General features: G+C 42.0%; 1 protein-coding gene across 1 annotated transcript in view; it reads left to right on the top strand.

Moving 5' to 3' along the window:
• Positions 1-19,621, top strand: part of ARHGAP15 (Rho GTPase activating protein 15) — a 655,341-nt gene that overhangs the window by 384,298 nt on the left and 251,422 nt on the right. Inside the window, exon 10 of the mRNA XM_019522459.1 lies at positions 1,247-1,345. Coding sequence (XP_019378004.1) covers positions 1,247-1,345 — 99 coding nt within the window. The remainder of the gene's footprint in view (positions 1-1,246; positions 1,346-19,621) is intronic.

The raw sequence follows: 19,621 nt of genomic DNA, 5'->3' as shown, positions 1-19,621 counted from the left end.
GATGCAGTATAAAAATACTTGTCATCTGGAAACCGTAAGTAAAAGACAAGAGTGAGAAAAATAATAGATTGTGCAGTTTGGTTGCCCTTAAAAACTTCCCAGTGGTGCTTTTACATTAATTTTCCAGTTGTATGTTGTTACTTAAACTTTGCTGTACTTGACATAGGAAATGTCCAGGGAAAACTGAAAATACTTAAGTATTTTGTTTTGTTACTGTTGGCAACTGAACACCTCTTAAGAGCAAATATTTACATACTTAACATGTGGAATTCACTGCTTTAGGAGTTTGTTCAATCAAATACTGTGGTTAGATTTATTTTAAAAGGCCGATAATGTCATGTCCCATAATGACAGTGGGCCTAATTACTTGAATTATTGTATGTAATTATTTGAACTATTTGAATTATTATATGTCACCTTTACAAAGCCCAGTTTAAAATAATGGCAGACCATGCCAGCAGAATGAAGACAATGACTTGTTAGCATCAGGGCTATTCTGATTTACTTTGCGATTCTTATAATATGAAACAGATACAGGCTTGGGTTTCCAAAGCAGCTTCGGTCTTTAAGATGGACTAAACCAGAGCTGTCCAAATTCTAAGTCCCCAAGGGCCACACCCTGGAGGCTGCACGAGGGGAGCTGCACCCTGAGCAGGCCACATGAGGCAAGGCACAGGCCACAGGCTGCACACCACATGATGTACCACTGCCCCTGCTGCACCATGTGCCAGCACAGGCACACCCCCAATCACTGCACAGAGACACCCCCCCACCCCACATTGCTGCACCGTGTGCCTCCGTTCACCCTCAGGTCCCCACGCTGTGCAACACTGCCACACACCCCAGGAGAAGGAACCCAAAGTATTTGGCTGCTGTTGCAGCAGGAGAAATGTGGGAAGCAGCACTGGGCAAGAGCCATGGGGCTGTAGCTTAACCCCTTGTAGGCCACGACTTGGACAGCCCTGGATTAAACAAAGCCTGCAGAGCTGAGGAAGGCTAAAAAGCCAAATCACAATTTGGGGGGTTTGAGCTTATCTGTAATTTTCAGTGGTCTAGGTTTATAACTGTATTTGTACCTTATGTTCTGGGACATAAATAATCAGCAAGGGTCAGAAAGGATTTGGTATGTGCTTTATCTATCTAACTCCCATAAAGGGATAGTTGGTTTGCAGAGCTTGGAAGATCCAAGATGATTATTGTTAATATAGTGCTTTCATATATTCCTCTTTTTTTTTTTCCTCACCAGATCAAGTTTTTGGCTCACCGTTGGAGTTAGTGTGTGCACATGAGAATTCCACAGTCCCCCGATTTGTAAGACTTTGTATAGAAGCTGTTGAAAAAAGAGGTGAGCAACTTAATATTTAACACTGTTTTTCATTCCTGTATTTACAATTTTACAGCTCCACTTGATTTGCCAGAGAATGTACGCAGTTCAATTTATATTATAGTGTAGTACCTAGCTATATCAGCATCTATTATTTTCTTTTTATTACTTTTTTACAATGAAGATATTAATAAAACTCAGCAATGCTCATTTTTCTCTACATTTTGCCTGTTTGACATGCTGTTGATTTAATCTCAAACATTCTGTGAGCAAGCCAATGCTAAAGCATTAATAAAATGTCAGTAATTACAATGCTACAACCCTCACAACATTCATGTTTTGAATCCTTGGTGGATGTTATTCCAGTACATGTTTTGGTAAGTCCTCCAGCATTGCCCAACCAAAACAAATGCCATAAAACTTGTAAGCATTTCTGCTTGTGGTTGCCTGGTTTCACTGGTATCATGTAAAGCCATACTGTTATACCAAACTTAGAATGAGTTTTAATTTCTATTTTTAGTCCTATTTATTTAATCACAGGTTTTCATAGCAAAATTAAATTTAATATATTTAACACTCTTCTTTCTTCCTCTTTTTTCCCTGTCTTTCCTCATAGTATCTTAAAGTTTCTCCTCTCCCTCAAGGTCATTTTCCTGGAAGGTACATACAATAAATATAGAATCTTAAAATATATCATATAAAAATTTGAGGCTTCATCACCATCTGTTACAAGTTTACAACTTGTTCTAGGGATCTGGGGAAACGTATATCTTGCAAAAGACAGAGAAGTTTTTTAAATAAGCCTGCATGAACCTATTGTCAGTCTTATATACTAGAATCTAAAAAAAGAGAGAGAAAAAGATTTTTACACAGATAACTGCAAAGGAAAAAGCTGTTTCAGTTCCTTATATAGTGCTTTCCATAATCTATTGTTGTTACCTGGTTTACTGTGAAAGGTGCAATAAAATTGGCCTCAAGTTTCAGACTCCTGGAAATTCATGCTTTAATTATGTACCAAGGATAACATTGGGAATACTGTTATTCCCAGAGTGGTAGGCAGGCAGAACATGAAAGAATGACAAAGTGGATATTGTGGGTAGGGGAAGATACTGGCAAAGGTTTTGGAAGAAAAGAGAACAACCATCTGAGAAGAATAAAGATAAAGGGGTGTAAGTGGCTTGTGTGACTGTTACATTAGAAGAAAACAGGAAGAAAAAAGAAAGAAACAATATGAAAGGGAAAAAAACAAAACCTGAAAGGAATTAAAAAAAATTAGCTGCATTTACACAGATTCACAGAAGTTTAGGGCTGGAAGGGACCTCATGAGATGATTGGGTCCAGCCCCCCTGCTGCGGGCAGGAAAGACTGCTGGGGTCAAATAACCCCAGCGAGGTGTGCATCCAGTCTCCTTTTGAAAATCTCCGGGGTAGGTGCTTGCACCACCCCGGCTCACAACACATACATTATTAAAACCCCCAAACCTTGTAAAATGTGCTTCCATTCTTGGCATAGGCTCATCCAAAGGGGCCCTCATGTTTGTAGGGGTTTGAGGATACTGGGGCTCCTGACAGATGTTACAGTTGAAACGGGAATAACTGATCAGGGCTCCCAGACAGGGGAGTGCAGGGAACCAAGCTTGCTACTTGCCATTGCAGTGGGAGCCTGGTTTGGTCTCCCCCTGCACCAACAGTATGGGACAATGGGATCTGATGTGGGTTTCCCCAGTTACACCTCCTGACATGCATGTGTGGCATATTAGAAAGCACAATTGTTGGGATCCCACATCAGATCCCATCATGCCTTTACTTTTAACATCTGTCAAGATGAGGCAGGCCAGAGGAGCCTTTACATGGTTTTGTGCTCTCTGTAATCCAGGCAGTTTCAGGACCCAATTCATTCTCCCTTCCTTTCAACCCCTCCCCGCCCCATGTAAGGATTCCCAGGCTGACTTAAATAGCAGACTCACCTAAATTGCCAAAAGACTGCTATATAGGATATTCCAGGGGATAGGATAGTTTCAGTATAGTCCTTCCCTGACAGAGTACAACAGGCTCTTTCTTACACCTCAGTATACATTAGGAAAAGAGGAGCATTGGATTGTATACACAAGAGCCATACTTTCCCTATATTGGAGGGTTTGCCTGGAAGTCCTTGTGGTCCCTTTACAATTCTTTTTTTTATACAAGGCTAGAACAAAGTGGCTACAAAAGTAGCCAGAATTGGGCCCAAAGACAAAAGCCTTTGGATCTTAGTGAAAATTGAATAGTACAATAAATAATAAATGTATTTTTACATATGCATTTTCATGTCCATTCTGTATCTTATTATGCCTAAGAATTGGTATTGTATACCATTTGTTGCAACAATATATGTATAAGCATATAAAGTTCCCAAGTAAGATCTCACTTCAGTGCCAACAAAACCAAAAAAAAAAAAACTTAAAAGAAAAATGAAAACCAGTATAAATCATTTCTTTGTGCCAGACTCTTGATACTCCAATGTCCATTGTTAATGCTAAATTATAACAGAAAAATCCAAGAAAGTACACAAGATATCTGCACGGATATCATGTGAATTGATACGGATTAATAGGCAAATGTGTGTCACTGTTTCTGCTGAGCAGTTGATCCTTAAAAGTATTGCACTATTGTTGTTTCATTCATGTGCTTCTTTTATACTTCTTGTAATTTTAAGAAAATATATCACTTTAGTTATCACAGTATGTAAATAAAAATTAATCAGGGTGGTATGAGATAAAATTTCACTTTATCGCTATATTTATGAGTTTGTATTTGATATACAATTTTTCTATTATCATTTTCTTAGATTAAGATCCTTGCATTTACTCATATTCTATTTACTCAAAGTGTTGTTTTTACTAAGTTCTGGCATAAACTATCTCAGGACAGCAGTAATTTATGTGAAGCTAAGTCCAATGTTTATGCAAGCTTCTGATGACATTTTATACTGGGGTTGGTATTAGGAAGCAGTATGTGGAGGTGCCAAGTCTCCCAGCATGGTTGAGACTCAACAGATCTGAAGCCCTCCTCCTAATGGCCAGATATGCCTCCAGCCAAGATACTCAACTGCAGAGTCATGGGAAATACTTATGTACCAATTATGGGAAAGGCACATTTAATGAAAACTGTATGTTTACTTTCATAGTCTTAGTAAGATGGCCTTAATACTCAGTACAGCTGGCACATTGGCTGTTATGGAAAAGCTTTTTTCTGTAGTTACTTTTTCTGTTTAGAAAATATATCATCTGTATACTGTAACTGTACCAAGAAATGTTACTTACATGCTTCATTTAAGATAAAGCATTATCAAAAAAGCAGATCTTGTGAGTCTAACCCTAGATATTACCTACTTGAATCAAATAGAATCACAATTTGCTGCATTGCTATGTTCTTATTTTACCAAGGTGCTTGATATATTACTTTTATGACAAATAAAACATTACTTGCTTTTTAGCTTATCATGGGTATGCATAGGAAAAAGTCAAACCACATAAACAATAAAAAAATTCCATCTAGTAAGTTTTCTTATCTCTATTGAATTACATTCCTCAGACAATCCCCAGTAATATTTTGGTAGACTGAGACAGTAGAATAGGTTATGTGCTTTTGGTCAGATTTTTTTATTTCAGTAATACTAGTACATATATAAATATCTCAGAGGAAATCAGTAGAATTATTCTAGAATTATATTTATGTAGTGAAGGTCATACTTTTGCACTTTGACTATAGGGCAGGCTATATGTTTGCCATTTTATTATAGGCAAAGAGGACAGTAATCCTTTTTAATGCCCTGTTCAGTAAACTTCTCAAACCATAATGCAGTTGACAAGGGTTTGGTTATTCAAATCCAGTGGCTCTCATTGTCATTTCCAATTGTGGAAATAGAACTGGGATGCAGGACATCCTTCTGTGCTGCATTAGATATCTTAGCCATTACAGATTTTTAAAGTATTTTTATAAGAATATTAAGTAAAAACATTGTGCCCTTTCCTGTGAGTTGTCCATAGACTTAAAGTTTTAAGCATTTCTTTCTTTCATTTGCTCTTTAATCATTTATAAACTTTTTACCCTAAAAATATAAGGGCACTGGGGCATTTGCTTCCAGAATCAGTTGGGCTAAGCCCCATTTCACCATTTTCTGATTGTGATTTTATGGACTCATATAAGTTCAGTTTTTGGCACTTACATAGCTTTTAGATCCTCTATCCACCTGTGACAGAATAGAATCACCCAGGTATGCACACGCAGGCCGGGCCAGGAGAAGAGGAGGGGAGTTCTCCGACCCATTACCCCAGTGGTCTATTAATTAGGATACACAGCTGGGGCCATGAGGTATGCCCACAACCATGAGGCATGAGGGGTCATGTTTACAGCCAGTGAGGGTGTAAACATATATCTCCTGTACACCATGCAATAATCCCCCTTAGCCTTCTTTTCAAAACTGACCCACTGACTCTGTGAGAGGTGAGAAAAGAGATTTTCCTGGGGCAAAATGAGATTTTTTGCCTGGGGATGTCCACAAGGTTCCTTTGCTCTGTAACATGAAATGTGCACCTGTGACTTCTGTTGTAGAGGTGCACACAGATGCCATTGGGTTCCCGTGCTTTGCAGCATTAAATGTGTACCCAGAATCCGCTGCAAGGGAATACCAGGGCACACATCTACAAGCACTGAGCAGGGAACGCCATGCTTGGAGCATGAAATATGTTTCCTAGAATCACCTTCTCAGGACAGGTGGAGAGCACAACAGCCCTGGGCCATGGGGATTGCACTGTAAGTGAACAAATATCCTGGGGATAAGGCCCAATGAACTGTGACCAGGTATCATTACACAAACATTTTAGGGCATTTGGAGCATGACAAGGGTTAAAGATGGAAGGGGTTTGCAACTTGGCCTTCCATAACAATTTTTATGGTTGCATAAGAGTGAGATCTGTTTTCACCTAGAGACTCATAATGCTTTTCTTTCCAGCTGCGGGCTTGGGGGGAAGAATAATATTCTTTTCCGAGGAACTTCCTTTTGTTAACTTGAACAACTGCTTTGGCCAGGACCTGTTTAGGATGGAGCCAGGATTCTTCCTACCTCCTATCCCTTTCCATCTCTTACCTGCCCACTTGTTCACAGCAGGGAGGATCAGGCAGGAAGCTTCAGTTGTAGTCTGAGCAGGGAAGTAAGGGAAACCTGAACAATTGAAGCCTCAGAGTATACCATAATTCACAGACTTCACAATCTTGCCAAGGGTGGGACTCTCATTTCAAGTAATTTTATCTCTTTGCCAGATATTATTTCCCGGCATTTATTGAATCATGTATTTATTTGTTATCTGTGACCCCTTTAAAGACTCACTGGGTGCTTCTACACAAGACACTTAACTTCACATTAGCATAGTTTACTGTAGAGTAAGCATGTGCATTTACATGTGCACATGCTTACTATGCAATAAACCTCCCTAATTCTGAGTAAATTTGCTACCTGCAAATGCAAGTAACAAATTTACTCGGGATTAGTAAAGGTGCAGTAGCACTCATGTAGATGCCTGACCGGGAGCAAAATCTGCTCCTGGTCAGCCATCTACTAGGGGGCAGGAGATAGTCCCTGCCCAGGCTCCTATGTCTCCCTGCCCCAGAAGCAGGGAACTACAAGCCCCCTGCTCCAAGATCACAATCGGGAAGTTGTGATCCCAGTTATCTCCCAGAGCCGGTTCCATGACTGTGAGGCTTGCACTGAGAGACCCTTATCTCCCAGCCTGAGCTCTATGGTGGCAGGGCTCTTGCTGGGAGATAAGCGCCTCCCAGCCCGAGCCCTACAACCACAGAGCTCAGGCTGGGAAATAAGGATCTCCCAGGCCAAGCCCTGTGACCATGGCAAGGTAAAGATCTCCCAGCACAGCCCTGTGGTCATGGAGCTAGCACTAGGAGTTCACTGCTGGCAAGGGCTGAGTAGCCTGTTCCCTGTCCAGCTTTGAGAGTGTGGTGCTTGGGGAGAACAGGATGGGGAGCTTGTTCCCCACTCAGCTTTGCAGTCCTGGAGCTGGGCAAAGAACAAGCCCCCCAGCCTGTTCCCCACCTCATCCATGCTCATGAAGCTGAGCAGGGAACAAGCTTGGGCAGTAGGAACCAGCAGCACACTTACACAATGGGGAAATCCCTACTTGAGAGCACGGAGGCAGAAAGAGATCTTGGAGTCATTATTGACTCCAAGATGAACATGGGCCGACAATGCGAGGTCATGGTTGGCAGGGCTAACCGGACCTTGTCGTGCATCCACAGGTGCATCTCGAGTAGAGCCAAGGAGGTGATCCTCCCCCTCTACGCGACGCTGGTCAGGCCACAGCTGGAGTATTGTGTCCAGTTCTGTGCGCCCCATTTCAAGAGGGATGTGGACAACATGGAGAGGGTCCAGAGGAGGGCCACCCGCATGATCCGGGGACAACAGGGCAGACCCTACAGTGAGAGACTGCGGGACCTGAACCTGTTCAGCCTCCACAAGAGAAGGCTGAGGGGGGACCTGGTGACCGTCTATAGACTCACTAGGGGGGACCAGAAGGGTTTGGGGGAGACGCTGTTTCCCCTAGCGCCCGCTGGCATAACAAGGAGTAATGGGCACAAGTTGATGGAGAGGAGGTATAGATTGGACATCCGCAAAAACTACTTCACAGTTAGGGCGGCTAGGAGCTGGAACCAACTTCCAAGGGAAGTGGTGCTGGCCCCTACCCTGGGGGTCTTTAAGAAGAGGCTGGATGCCTACCTGGCTGGACTCATTTGAGTCCCGTTTTTGTTTTGGGGTTTTGTTGTTCTCCCGCCCTGATGGGGGGTCGGGCTAGAAGATCTGCTAGGTCCCTTCCGACCCTAAATCTATGAAACTATGAAGCTGCCCAGCCTCGTCCTGGTGGGCAGGGTGGGGGCTGGGACCTGTCCTGGTTAGGGACAGGTCCCATCCCCATTTCCAAATTGAGTGATTGAGGCATGGGACTTGGAAAAAGCTGCAGGGGTGGGGTAGGAACTAGCCCCTCACCCCGATCTGCTGGTGTGGCATTTAGCAGCGAGCTAGTTGCTAGCTGCCCCACTGACAGATCAGGGCAGGACAGGGAGCTGGGACCTTCCCCTCCTCTGCAGCTCTTTCCAAGCCCCTTCCCCTGATCGGGGACCCAGGGCCCAGAGCTGCCTGCTGCTGGGGTAGGGTGACATTGTCCCTGCCTTAGCAGCAGGCAGCCCTCTGGGGCCAGGAGACAGCTGTCTCCTGGCCCAGTGCTCTCTGCCAGCCCAAGCCAGCCCAGGGGGAGGCTAGAGTTCACCCTGGTGGTGGCAGGGGCCCATTTCAGAGCTGAAGGAAACTTGGTGTAAAGAGCAGTATGTCTGTTCCCTAATCCCCACATTTGTAAATGCCTGCCTGAAAGCGCTTACTCCAGAGTAGCCTACATCAGAGTAAATTTAGGCTGGATCAGATGCATGTGTAAATGCACCCTCTGTCTGTTTTTAACAGGTATGAAATAGAAGTCATTAAAAAAATTAAAACATCCCTTTTTCATACCTAACAAAATACCAGCCCACTGTCTTTTCATAGCAACATTTTACCATGTGAAAGCAATCTCAGATTAAAGTGTTTTCTGGAGTTTATCATTTCTCTGTGTGTCTCATGGCAAAGTAAATGAGCACACTGAAAAATTTAGTCCTTACTGTAAACATGTTTTTTGTGCATCTAGTGTATTTTGGATTTTATAAAGAAATGGTACGGATTGTCCAGGGAAATTCAGCTTCATTTAGCTTGGCATACAGCTCCTGAAACATGGTTTAGACAGATCTTTCTTATTATTATTTTGAAATCCAAGTTTGTATGCCCAAATCAGTCTAAATTACCTTAAAATGATACCATCTACTCCCTAATTGATGATTACAGGTATAGGTTTCATTGTAAAGTGGACCTTTCAGATGTTATATTTTCCCTCTTTTTTGGAGCACAGGATGCTGTGACAAGAATGATACACAAAATTACATATTTGACTCAGTGCCTAAAAGCCACCCTGGGATCCATAACCTTCCTTGAAGATTTAAGAAAGACCTTTAGTCCACTTCTGAGAAGGTTCTTAGCTCAGAAAGCTTTATCTCTCAACTTTACTTCTTAGCAGCTGTTATGTTTTTTTGCTGTCGTTTGTTTGACAGGATCCAGTTATAGGTTCCGATGTCTGTTTAAAGAAACAAGGAGGTTGTTGGCTTTAAAATTCCCTTACTGCTTGTGTGTTCAACATTTTCCCAGGCTTTTCTGCATAGTTTGCCAAGCAAAGGGACTGACCTTTTGTAGCAAACACTTTTTCATTTCTAAATGCTCACTTTGATTTTTGTCCCATTTTATGCTCATTCCAAATTGTTTACAACCCACTAAAAATGACTGTGAATTATATGTTTGTGTAATGAATTCCTTTTGTGGTTGGAGTGGAATGTTTACTTTGAACAATTAGTTATCTTTGGGTAGATTATAATGACCTGAAAAAAGAATGACTAAAATTATTATGGTACCTTAACTATTTCCTTTTGTTATCTTCTAAGTTAGTCTAGCATGTTATTTACTGAGCTGCATTGCTCTAAGCTGCATTGATCAAATAATGTTAAGCAGGAGTAGTGACAACTTGCCTGTTAGTATGTCTGCTCAGATTTGTGGGGGATTCTACTAGGTCAGGGACGCTCAACCTTTGGCCTACAGGCTAGATCCGGCCCACGGAGCCTCCCCATGGATCCAGCAATTTGACAGAGGGGAGTGACAGCAGCATTAATTGCTGCTGCCTTGCTGCCAACTTTCCAGACCAGTGGAAAGTCCTATGGTCCTGATAACCCAACATGCAGCCAGATTCAATGTATGGGATTGGGGTGGCATGTGGCTGGATCCGGCACACAGCTGGTGGCCCACGTGTGGAGGCAGGCTGAAACACAGGGTTGGGTGGCATGCTTCTGAATCCAGTGCTCAGCCAGAGCTGGTACATGGGGTCAGGCCAACACAGAGGATTGGGCCAAAGTGTGGGGTCACACCCATGCACCAACCCCCACACTACTCATCTGCCCAGGAGGTTGGTCACCACTATATTATATTATGGCTAGATACACAGACAAGATTTTTCAAATGACTAAATATATGTAACTTTATATACATACTTCCATTTTGGGGGCTCACTGAGAAAGCTACTTTTCAGAAATTTCTGAGGAGTTGCCATGTGAAAATCAAGCTTCAGGGCATCAAATGTAACATCCCCCAAAGTGGAGGCACTAGCAGCTTTTTTCCCTGTCTAAAACAGCATTCTGTTTGGGTGTAGTATCATTATATAAACACAACTGAAAAAAATCCTTAATCTTACTATTTGCAGTGATTGAGGAAGAAAATTATTTGGTAGGGACAAAGATATTCCCTCTTGAGAGTGAGAAACAATGAAGATGAAAACAGCAGTTGAAACTGTACCTTCCCACAGTGCTTTGATGTCCCTCTCAAAGCCTGTTGTATCATTTTCATCCACTTTTAACTGACAGGCCTTCGAAGCAGACAAACCTGCTAAACTCTGCATTTCTTAAAAGAAATTCATATAAAATAGCTGATAGGCCCTTAGCTGCTACCGAAAGGGCAGCTGGGTTTCTAAGGATAAGATACATAGGGGACGTTTTAGTAAGCTAAGAGGGAAAGAATTTAGGAGGTGGCAAACACTAAATATATCCAAAATAGTTTTATTCATTTAGTAGGAACTATCTTTTATAGTAGAAGGATATATAATAGGAGACTTTATTCTTTTTTATGAATATATTAAATTAATGAGCCCTACCATGTGCACAGTAAATCAACCCATGTGTGCATTAATGGGCCACTGGTGAGTCTTGGTTGAAGGCCTACTGTCACTGCATCTAAGATATACACCAGGGGCTGGCAAAATGTAGTCCACAGGCCAGATCTGGCCCACCAAGGGATTTTATCCAGCCCATGGAAGGTCTTTCAGCTCCACACGGCCCAGGGATGGGAGGCAGCTTGAGCTGTGGCACATGTGCCTGGTCCTGCCACCCCCAGGCACACAACAGGGCTGGGGCAGCGTGGCAGCTGGCAGTAGTGGCTCCTTCCAGCTGCTGCCACTAGTGTTGCCACCACTGCTGGACCCAACTCTGCTGCCCGACATCCTGGCAAGTCCACCCCACACCCACTGCTGGGGAGCACCAGATGGAGCAGGTGGGTGGGGTCTCCATGGAGATCAGCTTGGGACTTATGCTGGGATGGGGCCTCAGGCAGCTGGGTGGGGAGCAGCGTACAAGAGTGGGGCAGGTGGCCAGGATGGGGCTGGGGCTGGGTCCAGGACCTTCGGGTGAGGACAAGACAGGGCTGGGCCCAGGGGCAAAGTTACAAGCCGCTGCCCACATGTCCCTATGACAGGCACTGGTTCCACAGACGGGGGCATGCTGGGAGCAGATCGTAGCTCTGGCCCCATGCTGTCATCACTCGATGATTCTAGCCCCAGCCCTGGTCCTGGCCCTGCCTGCCCATGCTGCTCCCAGACACAGCTCCCTGTCCACCTGCAGCCCCACCCCATGCACCCACCCGACTGCACCCTACTCCCAGGGGTCCTCAGCTGATTTCCATGGAGACCCAGAGGCCAGGGTCAGAATCACCAGGTGTGAGACTGTGAGGCCTGGCCCCAGGACAAAGCCACTTAGGGAGTTTTGGTGAGCAGGTAAGGGAGGGGTGCTGACCTGGGACAGCAGAGCAGTGCAGAGAAGAAGGGTGATGCTGACCTAACCTGGAACAGCTCACCAAAATTCCCTAAGTGACCCTCCAGCCCAAATAATTGCCCACCCCTGATATAACACGAAGAGCTTACAAATGCACAACATTTTATGGCTTACTGATACTGTATTATGCTATATTAATAAAATTCTACCCAAAGACCTACTGACCCATAGAATATTGGGTTAAGGAATAATTTTTTTAAATCTTTGACTTCTCAGAAAGATACTGATCCAGCTCCTGAGAAGAGCCAAGGAACACTAAAAGTAATTAAAGAAAAGATACTTGAAGCCATTTTTGTGCTTCCCTTCAACTACATCTGTCCTTGTTTCTTGGCTAGTTCCCAACACAGTTAGAGCAGCTAAATCTGATAATGTAATGGCAACATTTTGACACCTAGTAACTAGATCTGGATTCTCCAGTGCCAGCTAAACCACTGTCTGTGTGCAAAATTCCTCTAAGGTAGTATCTGGGCCTTGAGCTACAACTGAGGAGCTACTTTGATTTTTGTTTCTCTTGCATATCCTTACTGCTGCAAGCTTTTCTTTCCTATACACAGGACATTATCTACACGTAACATACAGTTCATTTTCTGTGAATTCCTTAATTGACTTTTGGTATTTTTTCCTCTATTAACAATTTTCCCCTAACATTTACCCCTTCTCCCAGATGTACAAATGCTTCGTTGCTTACTTTGATATAATTTTACATACCGTTTCCAGTTGCTTTAGAATTCAGTACCCTGAAGGTGCAGAGATCATGTTGCTCCACTAAATGATCTGAGCTCCCAGTTCTGCTAATTTTGTACTGTTCATTCTTTCCCACTTTGGGATAATCTATTATACTTGAATCCAGGCACGCACTAAAAGCTAATACTTCCATGAAGAATGTGCAATTTGTACTGTTTAACTTGTGACAAGATTCCTGAAGTCTTTTATGATTCTATCTTGTTCCAAGGAGATTTCTGCTCCCTACTTTTATAAGCACTGAGTAAAAAAAAATGGAAACAAAACAAATGGATAAAAAAAAATTACATGCTGAAAAATATATCCCACAGTTCAGCAGATAAACCCTTTTTTTCCAGGGAATATTTGTGAACCAAAGAAAAATGTTTCTGAGGGCATTGAACTATGTTTACTTTAAAGTGGCCATCAACCATAAATTTAAATGTACAGTTGAATACAATATAAACCTAACCAAGTTCAGAGAAAATCCATTGCAAGTTTTGATTTAAAATGCTGTTTTTGACTTTTGAGTAGAAATTAAGAGCAGTTGAATTTAGTACAAGTACATTGGCAAGGTTTCCTCAACCAGTTCTGTCTTTAGACTCATGCAATCCCACTATAGCCACCTTTCTTAGAGCAAGAGCCAGTTAATAGTGTTGTGCAAGGTCCAACTTAAAATTGGCTCTGGAGAGTTTTCACTCTGGGGCCTCTGTGTCTGCTAGAAAGCCACATTCAGAGTTAGAATGAAACCAAGAAGTGTCAACAGGAAACATCAAGGAAGAGCATAAAAGACAAATTATAGAAAAGAAGGAAACAACAGAATAGAGGGTAGTAGAAAAAAGAAGAAAAATATATTTTAGATTTGAAAATGCATAGAATGTATGCCAGTGAAAAAAATTAAACATGAACACTACTGGAAACAAGACAGGCTTTTGAACAAGTTCCATCTTTGTTATAGTTACCTGATACCTGCTTCATCGATTAATCTGTTCCAGAAAAATGTATCCCCTGCTATGAAAGAAAAAAATGGATTTGTGCCTTAAGACTTGCCAGTAACACCAAGCAGACAATGTGTGCAACATAGTAACATGTGGGATGCCAGGGCCAAATTCATACCTGGTGAAATGTTATTGCTTTCACTGGAATTGAAACAGGAATAGATTTGGTCCTTTACTCTCCCCCATCCTGCCCTGCCCCCCCCAAGCATCGTAAAGTGGATCTATTAGCAAGCATTTATAGAAGATTTATCTTCTGAGTTATTTACCAAAAAGACAGCTTTTTGGTAAATAACGTTGTTGGTATAAAAATGAAATTGGCCATAAAAAGTCTTCTAAAAACTAAAATGATTTAGTTTAAGCACATACAACATAAATTATTAATGAAATGGATCATATTTACATGTTAGAACCAGGAGTATAAAGAAAATAAAATACACGTAATGACTACTTCTCAAGCTTATCTTATGCCAATGCAAAAGAAGGTCCTGACATACCACCTAATTAGAATCAGATGCAGGGACTTTGAGGACATCCACATTCCAGCCATAACAGCATAAAAAGAATACACAATTTTCTGTCTTCACAGTCAACAGTCTCCCAACTGTAAGACATGGTCTATCGGTGGCAGTATAATTTATGCCACCATAGTTATGGGCCTGTCAGTGCTTCTATTGCAATTCTCTATATTCTAAACTTACTAGGACAGCCATTAAATACACACTTTGAGCTAACACTTGGCAGCATCATTCTTAGCTTGGAAGGAAATGTTTACCAAACGAAAAAAAAATCCATGAAGTTGCTTGGCTGGGGGGGAAGAGTTAGTGGTTTCAGGTTCTTTTTGTGTCCCTCTTCCTCAAAATTGGTTTATAATTTTTAAATACAATGATGTAGACAATGATTCCAGCAATTACTCTTTAAGTAGACAAATAGTTTTCTTCTATTTTGGGAAAATAAATATTACAGTACCTAGGATAATATTTTAAAAGAAGCATTACTGCAATTGAAGGTAATTTTTTAAAAGTTTTACTGTGTATATACAGTACTGTTTCCTTTTTGCTGCTTACAGTTTGAGAGAGAAGATAATGGTGCTTGTAGTTTTATTACTGCAATTATTTGCTAGAGCTGTTTATGTTTATATATATTTATGTTTATATATTATGTTCTATCATATTATTTATATTTAATATATGTCACCCAGATGACAGAAACTTCACCCACAGATAACTCTAGAGGCAAAGGGGAAGCCAGATTAGGGACGGGTTAAAATTAGGCCTTTGAGCTGGCTTTAATGTCCTTCTATAAAGGACTTGTATAACTCGGTTTAAATTATGAAATCATTATATTGCTCAGAGCTAATAATCTGGTAAGTAAGAAGGTCACATATTGGTTATGGCAAACTGCCAAATTAGCATGTCTTTTTAAAGACTCCCAAATGATACATATCCTTTAATAGATTTCTTAAACTCAGTGCTTCTACAGCAGGGTGCCACAACAAACCTGAGGTACCTTGAGATCCATTCAAGAGTATCATGGTGTGCCATGCAATGTTAGCACTGTTAGGTATACAAACCCAGTGATTTCAAATAGGAATCCATGGTGTTAAAAATATTCTGCTGTGTTGTGAGCTTTTTGAGGTTTTTGCAACAGAAAATTTGTTCTATTATTTTTTGCAGACAAAAAAACAAGCGAAAATTAAGAGCTAGTATTAGGGGTGTGTGAAATGGGCTGTATTCGATTTGGATTCAGATTTGGCCCGAATTAGGGACAGTGATTCAATTCATTGATTCAGATCACTGACTCTGATTCGATTTGGCCAAATCTGAAGATTCAATGCTGATTTGCAGAATCAGTGATTCGGCCATAGACACCACTTTAAATGTTTTTTCTCCATACTTCAAGGTACCAGGTGCAGCTCGTGAATGCTGCAATGCTGGAGTAGATGGAGCATCCCACAGGAGCTCCCAGCTGTGGGATGGCCATTTGCACCCTTGAGCCTGGGAGCTTCTAGCTCACAGGACTCCCAGCCATGATGAGCCTCATGCACCCTTGCAGCCAGGAGGCTGTAGCTGCCGTGATCTTTCGGCCATGGGTAGGCTTCATGCTGCCCTGCAGCTGAGAGAGAGCATTAGTTGCAGTATCCCTGCTGTGGGGACCTCTGTGGTGCCCCTGCAGCTGGGAGCCCAAGTCAACTGATGGGACTCCCAGCTACAAGAATGCATGGTGCACCCCTGTGGCTGAGAGTCCTGTCAGCTGGCCCAGGCTCCCAGCCAGGGGATCTTACTTCTTGCGTGTGTGGCATGGCAAGAGGCATGCTTGTGTGGATCACATATTAGATCCCATTGTGCTTTTAATGGCATATATACAGGAACCCTCAGAAAAAGGTAGTTAGCCATGTTAGTCTGAAGTCAGGCAGAAGGCAGTCTAGAGATGCACTATAGGTACCTGCTACCTATTACATACATTATGCAATTAACTGATTAATCATGCAATAAATTTAGACCAGCCAGACTTGCAAAGTAAGACCCATCATAAATGCAAAGTAATTCACACAATTAATTGGTTAATCCCACAAGTAATTTAGACCAGCAACATATGCAAAGTAATTATCACATGGTAAGAATGACTATCCAGCTATAGAAAGAGCCAACCAGCTATAAAGTTAGTGCTTGATGTTAACTGTATAGCTGGTTTCTATCCAGCTGTAATAATCTGAACATGTAGCAGGGCTTTTCTAGCCTAATTCAGAGATGTACCGCATAATCTTTCATAAATCAGAGATGTACTGCATAAACTTTCATAAGCAGTAGCTTACTTCATTAGATGCTGTGAAGGTACTGTAGGAAGCAGAGTTTCGAAGTAGAAAACAGTGATTAGGAGAAGGGTAGGGAAGTGGGAGGAAAAAGCAGAGAGAAGCAACAAGAATAGGAGAGAGAAAAAAGCATTGAAGGACACATTGAGGGACATAGGCATTATAAAAGCTAATCCAGGCAGTAGGATAAGAATCTGTTTAGATCATGCTGAATATAATCCCCAATTTCTTGTTCCATAGTTTTGCATTCAAGTTTTTTTTAAGTTTTGTCATCTAAGAACAGCTTCTCTGAAGTCCGCACTGGGATGTCTAAGCAGGTTGTGCCACAGATGGGATCTCCTGGTGTCAACCCTCCCTGCAAATTAGCAGTTCAGGGAACACCTGCATGTGTGGTGCTACAAACAGATCTGCAGTGCCACATACCATGCATCCAAGCTCATCCGGACATGCCCATTATGCATTTCCTCCTCATGCTTTGGAAGACTTATTCCATTGTCTAATAGATTTTACCATTAGAAAATATTTCCTATTTTCATCCTACATTTTCAATTGGCTATTCCATAATTTCATTCCATACATCAGACCCAAAGCAGCAAAGCAGTTAAGGAAATGCTGAACTTTAAAGATCTAAGAAGTCCCACTGAGGTCAATAAAAGTGTGTTCTTAAAGTTAAGCAAATGCTTAAGTGTTCTGTTGAATCAAGGCCTCCTAATACCCTAAATTTGGATAAAAAATTGAGTATCCATTGTTTCTTTCAGGGTAAAAGGCACACAACTCAGCTATCCAAAACTTAAGCCATATGTACATCTACTAATGAAATGAAAATTTTCTCTCACAACCACCAAAATCCAGTTACAAAAGGGATGGCTCAACACTATCCTTCCAGGAAAAATTTGGGTCTATATGGTCAAGGCATGCATTTTGATTTGGGTAACTCGCAAATGACATAGTCCCAGATGGCACACCATTTTAAACACAGTTGTTGCAAATTGAGAGTAATCATGCGCTACCACTTACCGCACAGTGGTGTTTGAGATATCACAACTTGCCCTTTATTTATCATTAGAAACACCGTATTTACTTACAGACAAGATAAAGTTTTTTCCCTCCAATTGGCATGGGGGGAAAAGCCCCTTGTCTTATAATTGCATACAAGGAAATCTCATTAAATACATTGTCTGTTATTAAATTGCTGTGAAATGCAGAATGTGCTCATCAATGGAAACCAACTATGAAGTTGATTAAATGCAGCCAACACTGAGCAGAACTATAAAACACATGGTCCATATTGGGCAAACATGCTGATGGGAACCTTTTTTTTTATTACAAAACATCTAAGAGAAACTACATTAACACAAAACTTGACAACCTCCCCTACAACAATACTTTGTTCTTATTACAACCCTTTTTACCATTAACACATTAACTTCTCACAAACCTTCTCCAGCCCAGGGGACAGCAACTACTTTCACTTAATCTCTTTGTCCTTTTTGGAAGAAACACTGCCATTCTTCTTTCCTCCTTTCCCATCTCACCTGCACATTGATCCACATAGTATTTCAATTCATATATTGCCAACTCGAAACATTCTCTTCTGGTGAAAACGAATCCCCAGACCATACAAAGTAGTATGTTTCTCAGTCTCTGTGGGCTCCCCTACAAGTGTGGGAAGCCTGGAAATCTAGCGCAACATAGCAGACTCAATTGAGTCTACTGAGGCACTGAAATTGATGTGCTGTGACAGCCTTCCACATCATGTGTATCAGCATCCCCATGCATCCCTGCACTGAAAAAGTGGCTACGGAGTGCTTTGAAATAAAACATGTTTGATGAGCTTTATTTCAAAGCACCCCGTCACCATTTTTTTATCACAGGGACGCTGATACATGTGATGTGTAGATGCTTTTAATTAGTGCAGCTTGCTAATTAAAGCACCCAGGGCCACATCCCAAATCACGTGGAAAAATGCCCTGTGTCTCCAGTCCTTTGGGCATTACCCCATAGAACCCCGTTTTATACGTTATCATATAGTGATGCATTGATCACCCTCAAATATGACACACCCCTGCCACAAAGGGGCAGTTCCAAAATACATGTAATACAGATTCTTCATCCCCACATCCCTCTCTCAGGCACACTGCCAATCTTACCAAACCCCATTTATGTTGAATGCCGCTTTAAGGAAGAATATTCCATATCATAATCCATGTGATATCCATATGTTGTCCTTTGAATGTATTATCTATCACTTCTTTCCACACATTTGCCATCTGTTTTTCCATCAGATCCCCAACTATTGTTATCATGTCTTTCTTTCTCATCATATTAAGCATCATCTTACAGTCTTTCAAGCACTCTTATCTCACTCCCTTTAGTTTATTTACCCTTAATAAACTCTCTGTCTTCGCATAGTGGGCTAGTGCCTGCCACACCAACAGTTTTTTTGCAGTCTCCCCCATACATGCCCCATCTTCTTAATGTTCTTCCTGCCAGGTAATGGCAGAAATATGCAGTCTTCTGTACCCCCTCCATTGCCTCTACAGAACATGCTTACAAAATATACACAAAGCTTTCCAAATCTGGCATTCTCCAACCTCCTAATGCCATGACTCAGTATAGGTCTGTTCTAGCTACCCTTTCTATTTTACTTCTCCCCCCAAAAATGCACATCTGCCTCTGTACCCTCCTTATCTGCTGCCCTGATGGTGGATACACCACTCCCGTGTAAAGGTGCTCAGCGAGAATACCATTTTCACCACAGCCACTTTACCCTTGACAAATTGGGATTGGAAGAGGGCCAGCGTGGTTCCCATCTTCAAAAAGGGGAGGAAAGAGGACCCGGGGAACTACAGGCCAGTCAGCCTTACCTCGATCCTGGGCAAGCTGTTCGAGAAAATTATTCTGGCACACATCCAGGAGGGGCCAGCAGGGAGCTGCATGCTCAGGGGCAACCAGCACGGGTTCATCAGCGGCAGGTCCTGTCAGACCAACCTGGTGG

The sequence above is a fragment of the Gavialis gangeticus genome, unplaced genomic scaffold (assembly GCF_001723915.1).
Source record: "Gavialis gangeticus isolate Ggan-Ray unplaced genomic scaffold, GavGan_comp1, whole genome shotgun sequence".
Classification (NCBI taxonomy): Eukaryota; Metazoa; Chordata; order Crocodylia; family Gavialidae; genus Gavialis; species Gavialis gangeticus.
This window is presented reverse-complemented; position numbering and strand designations above follow the sequence as displayed.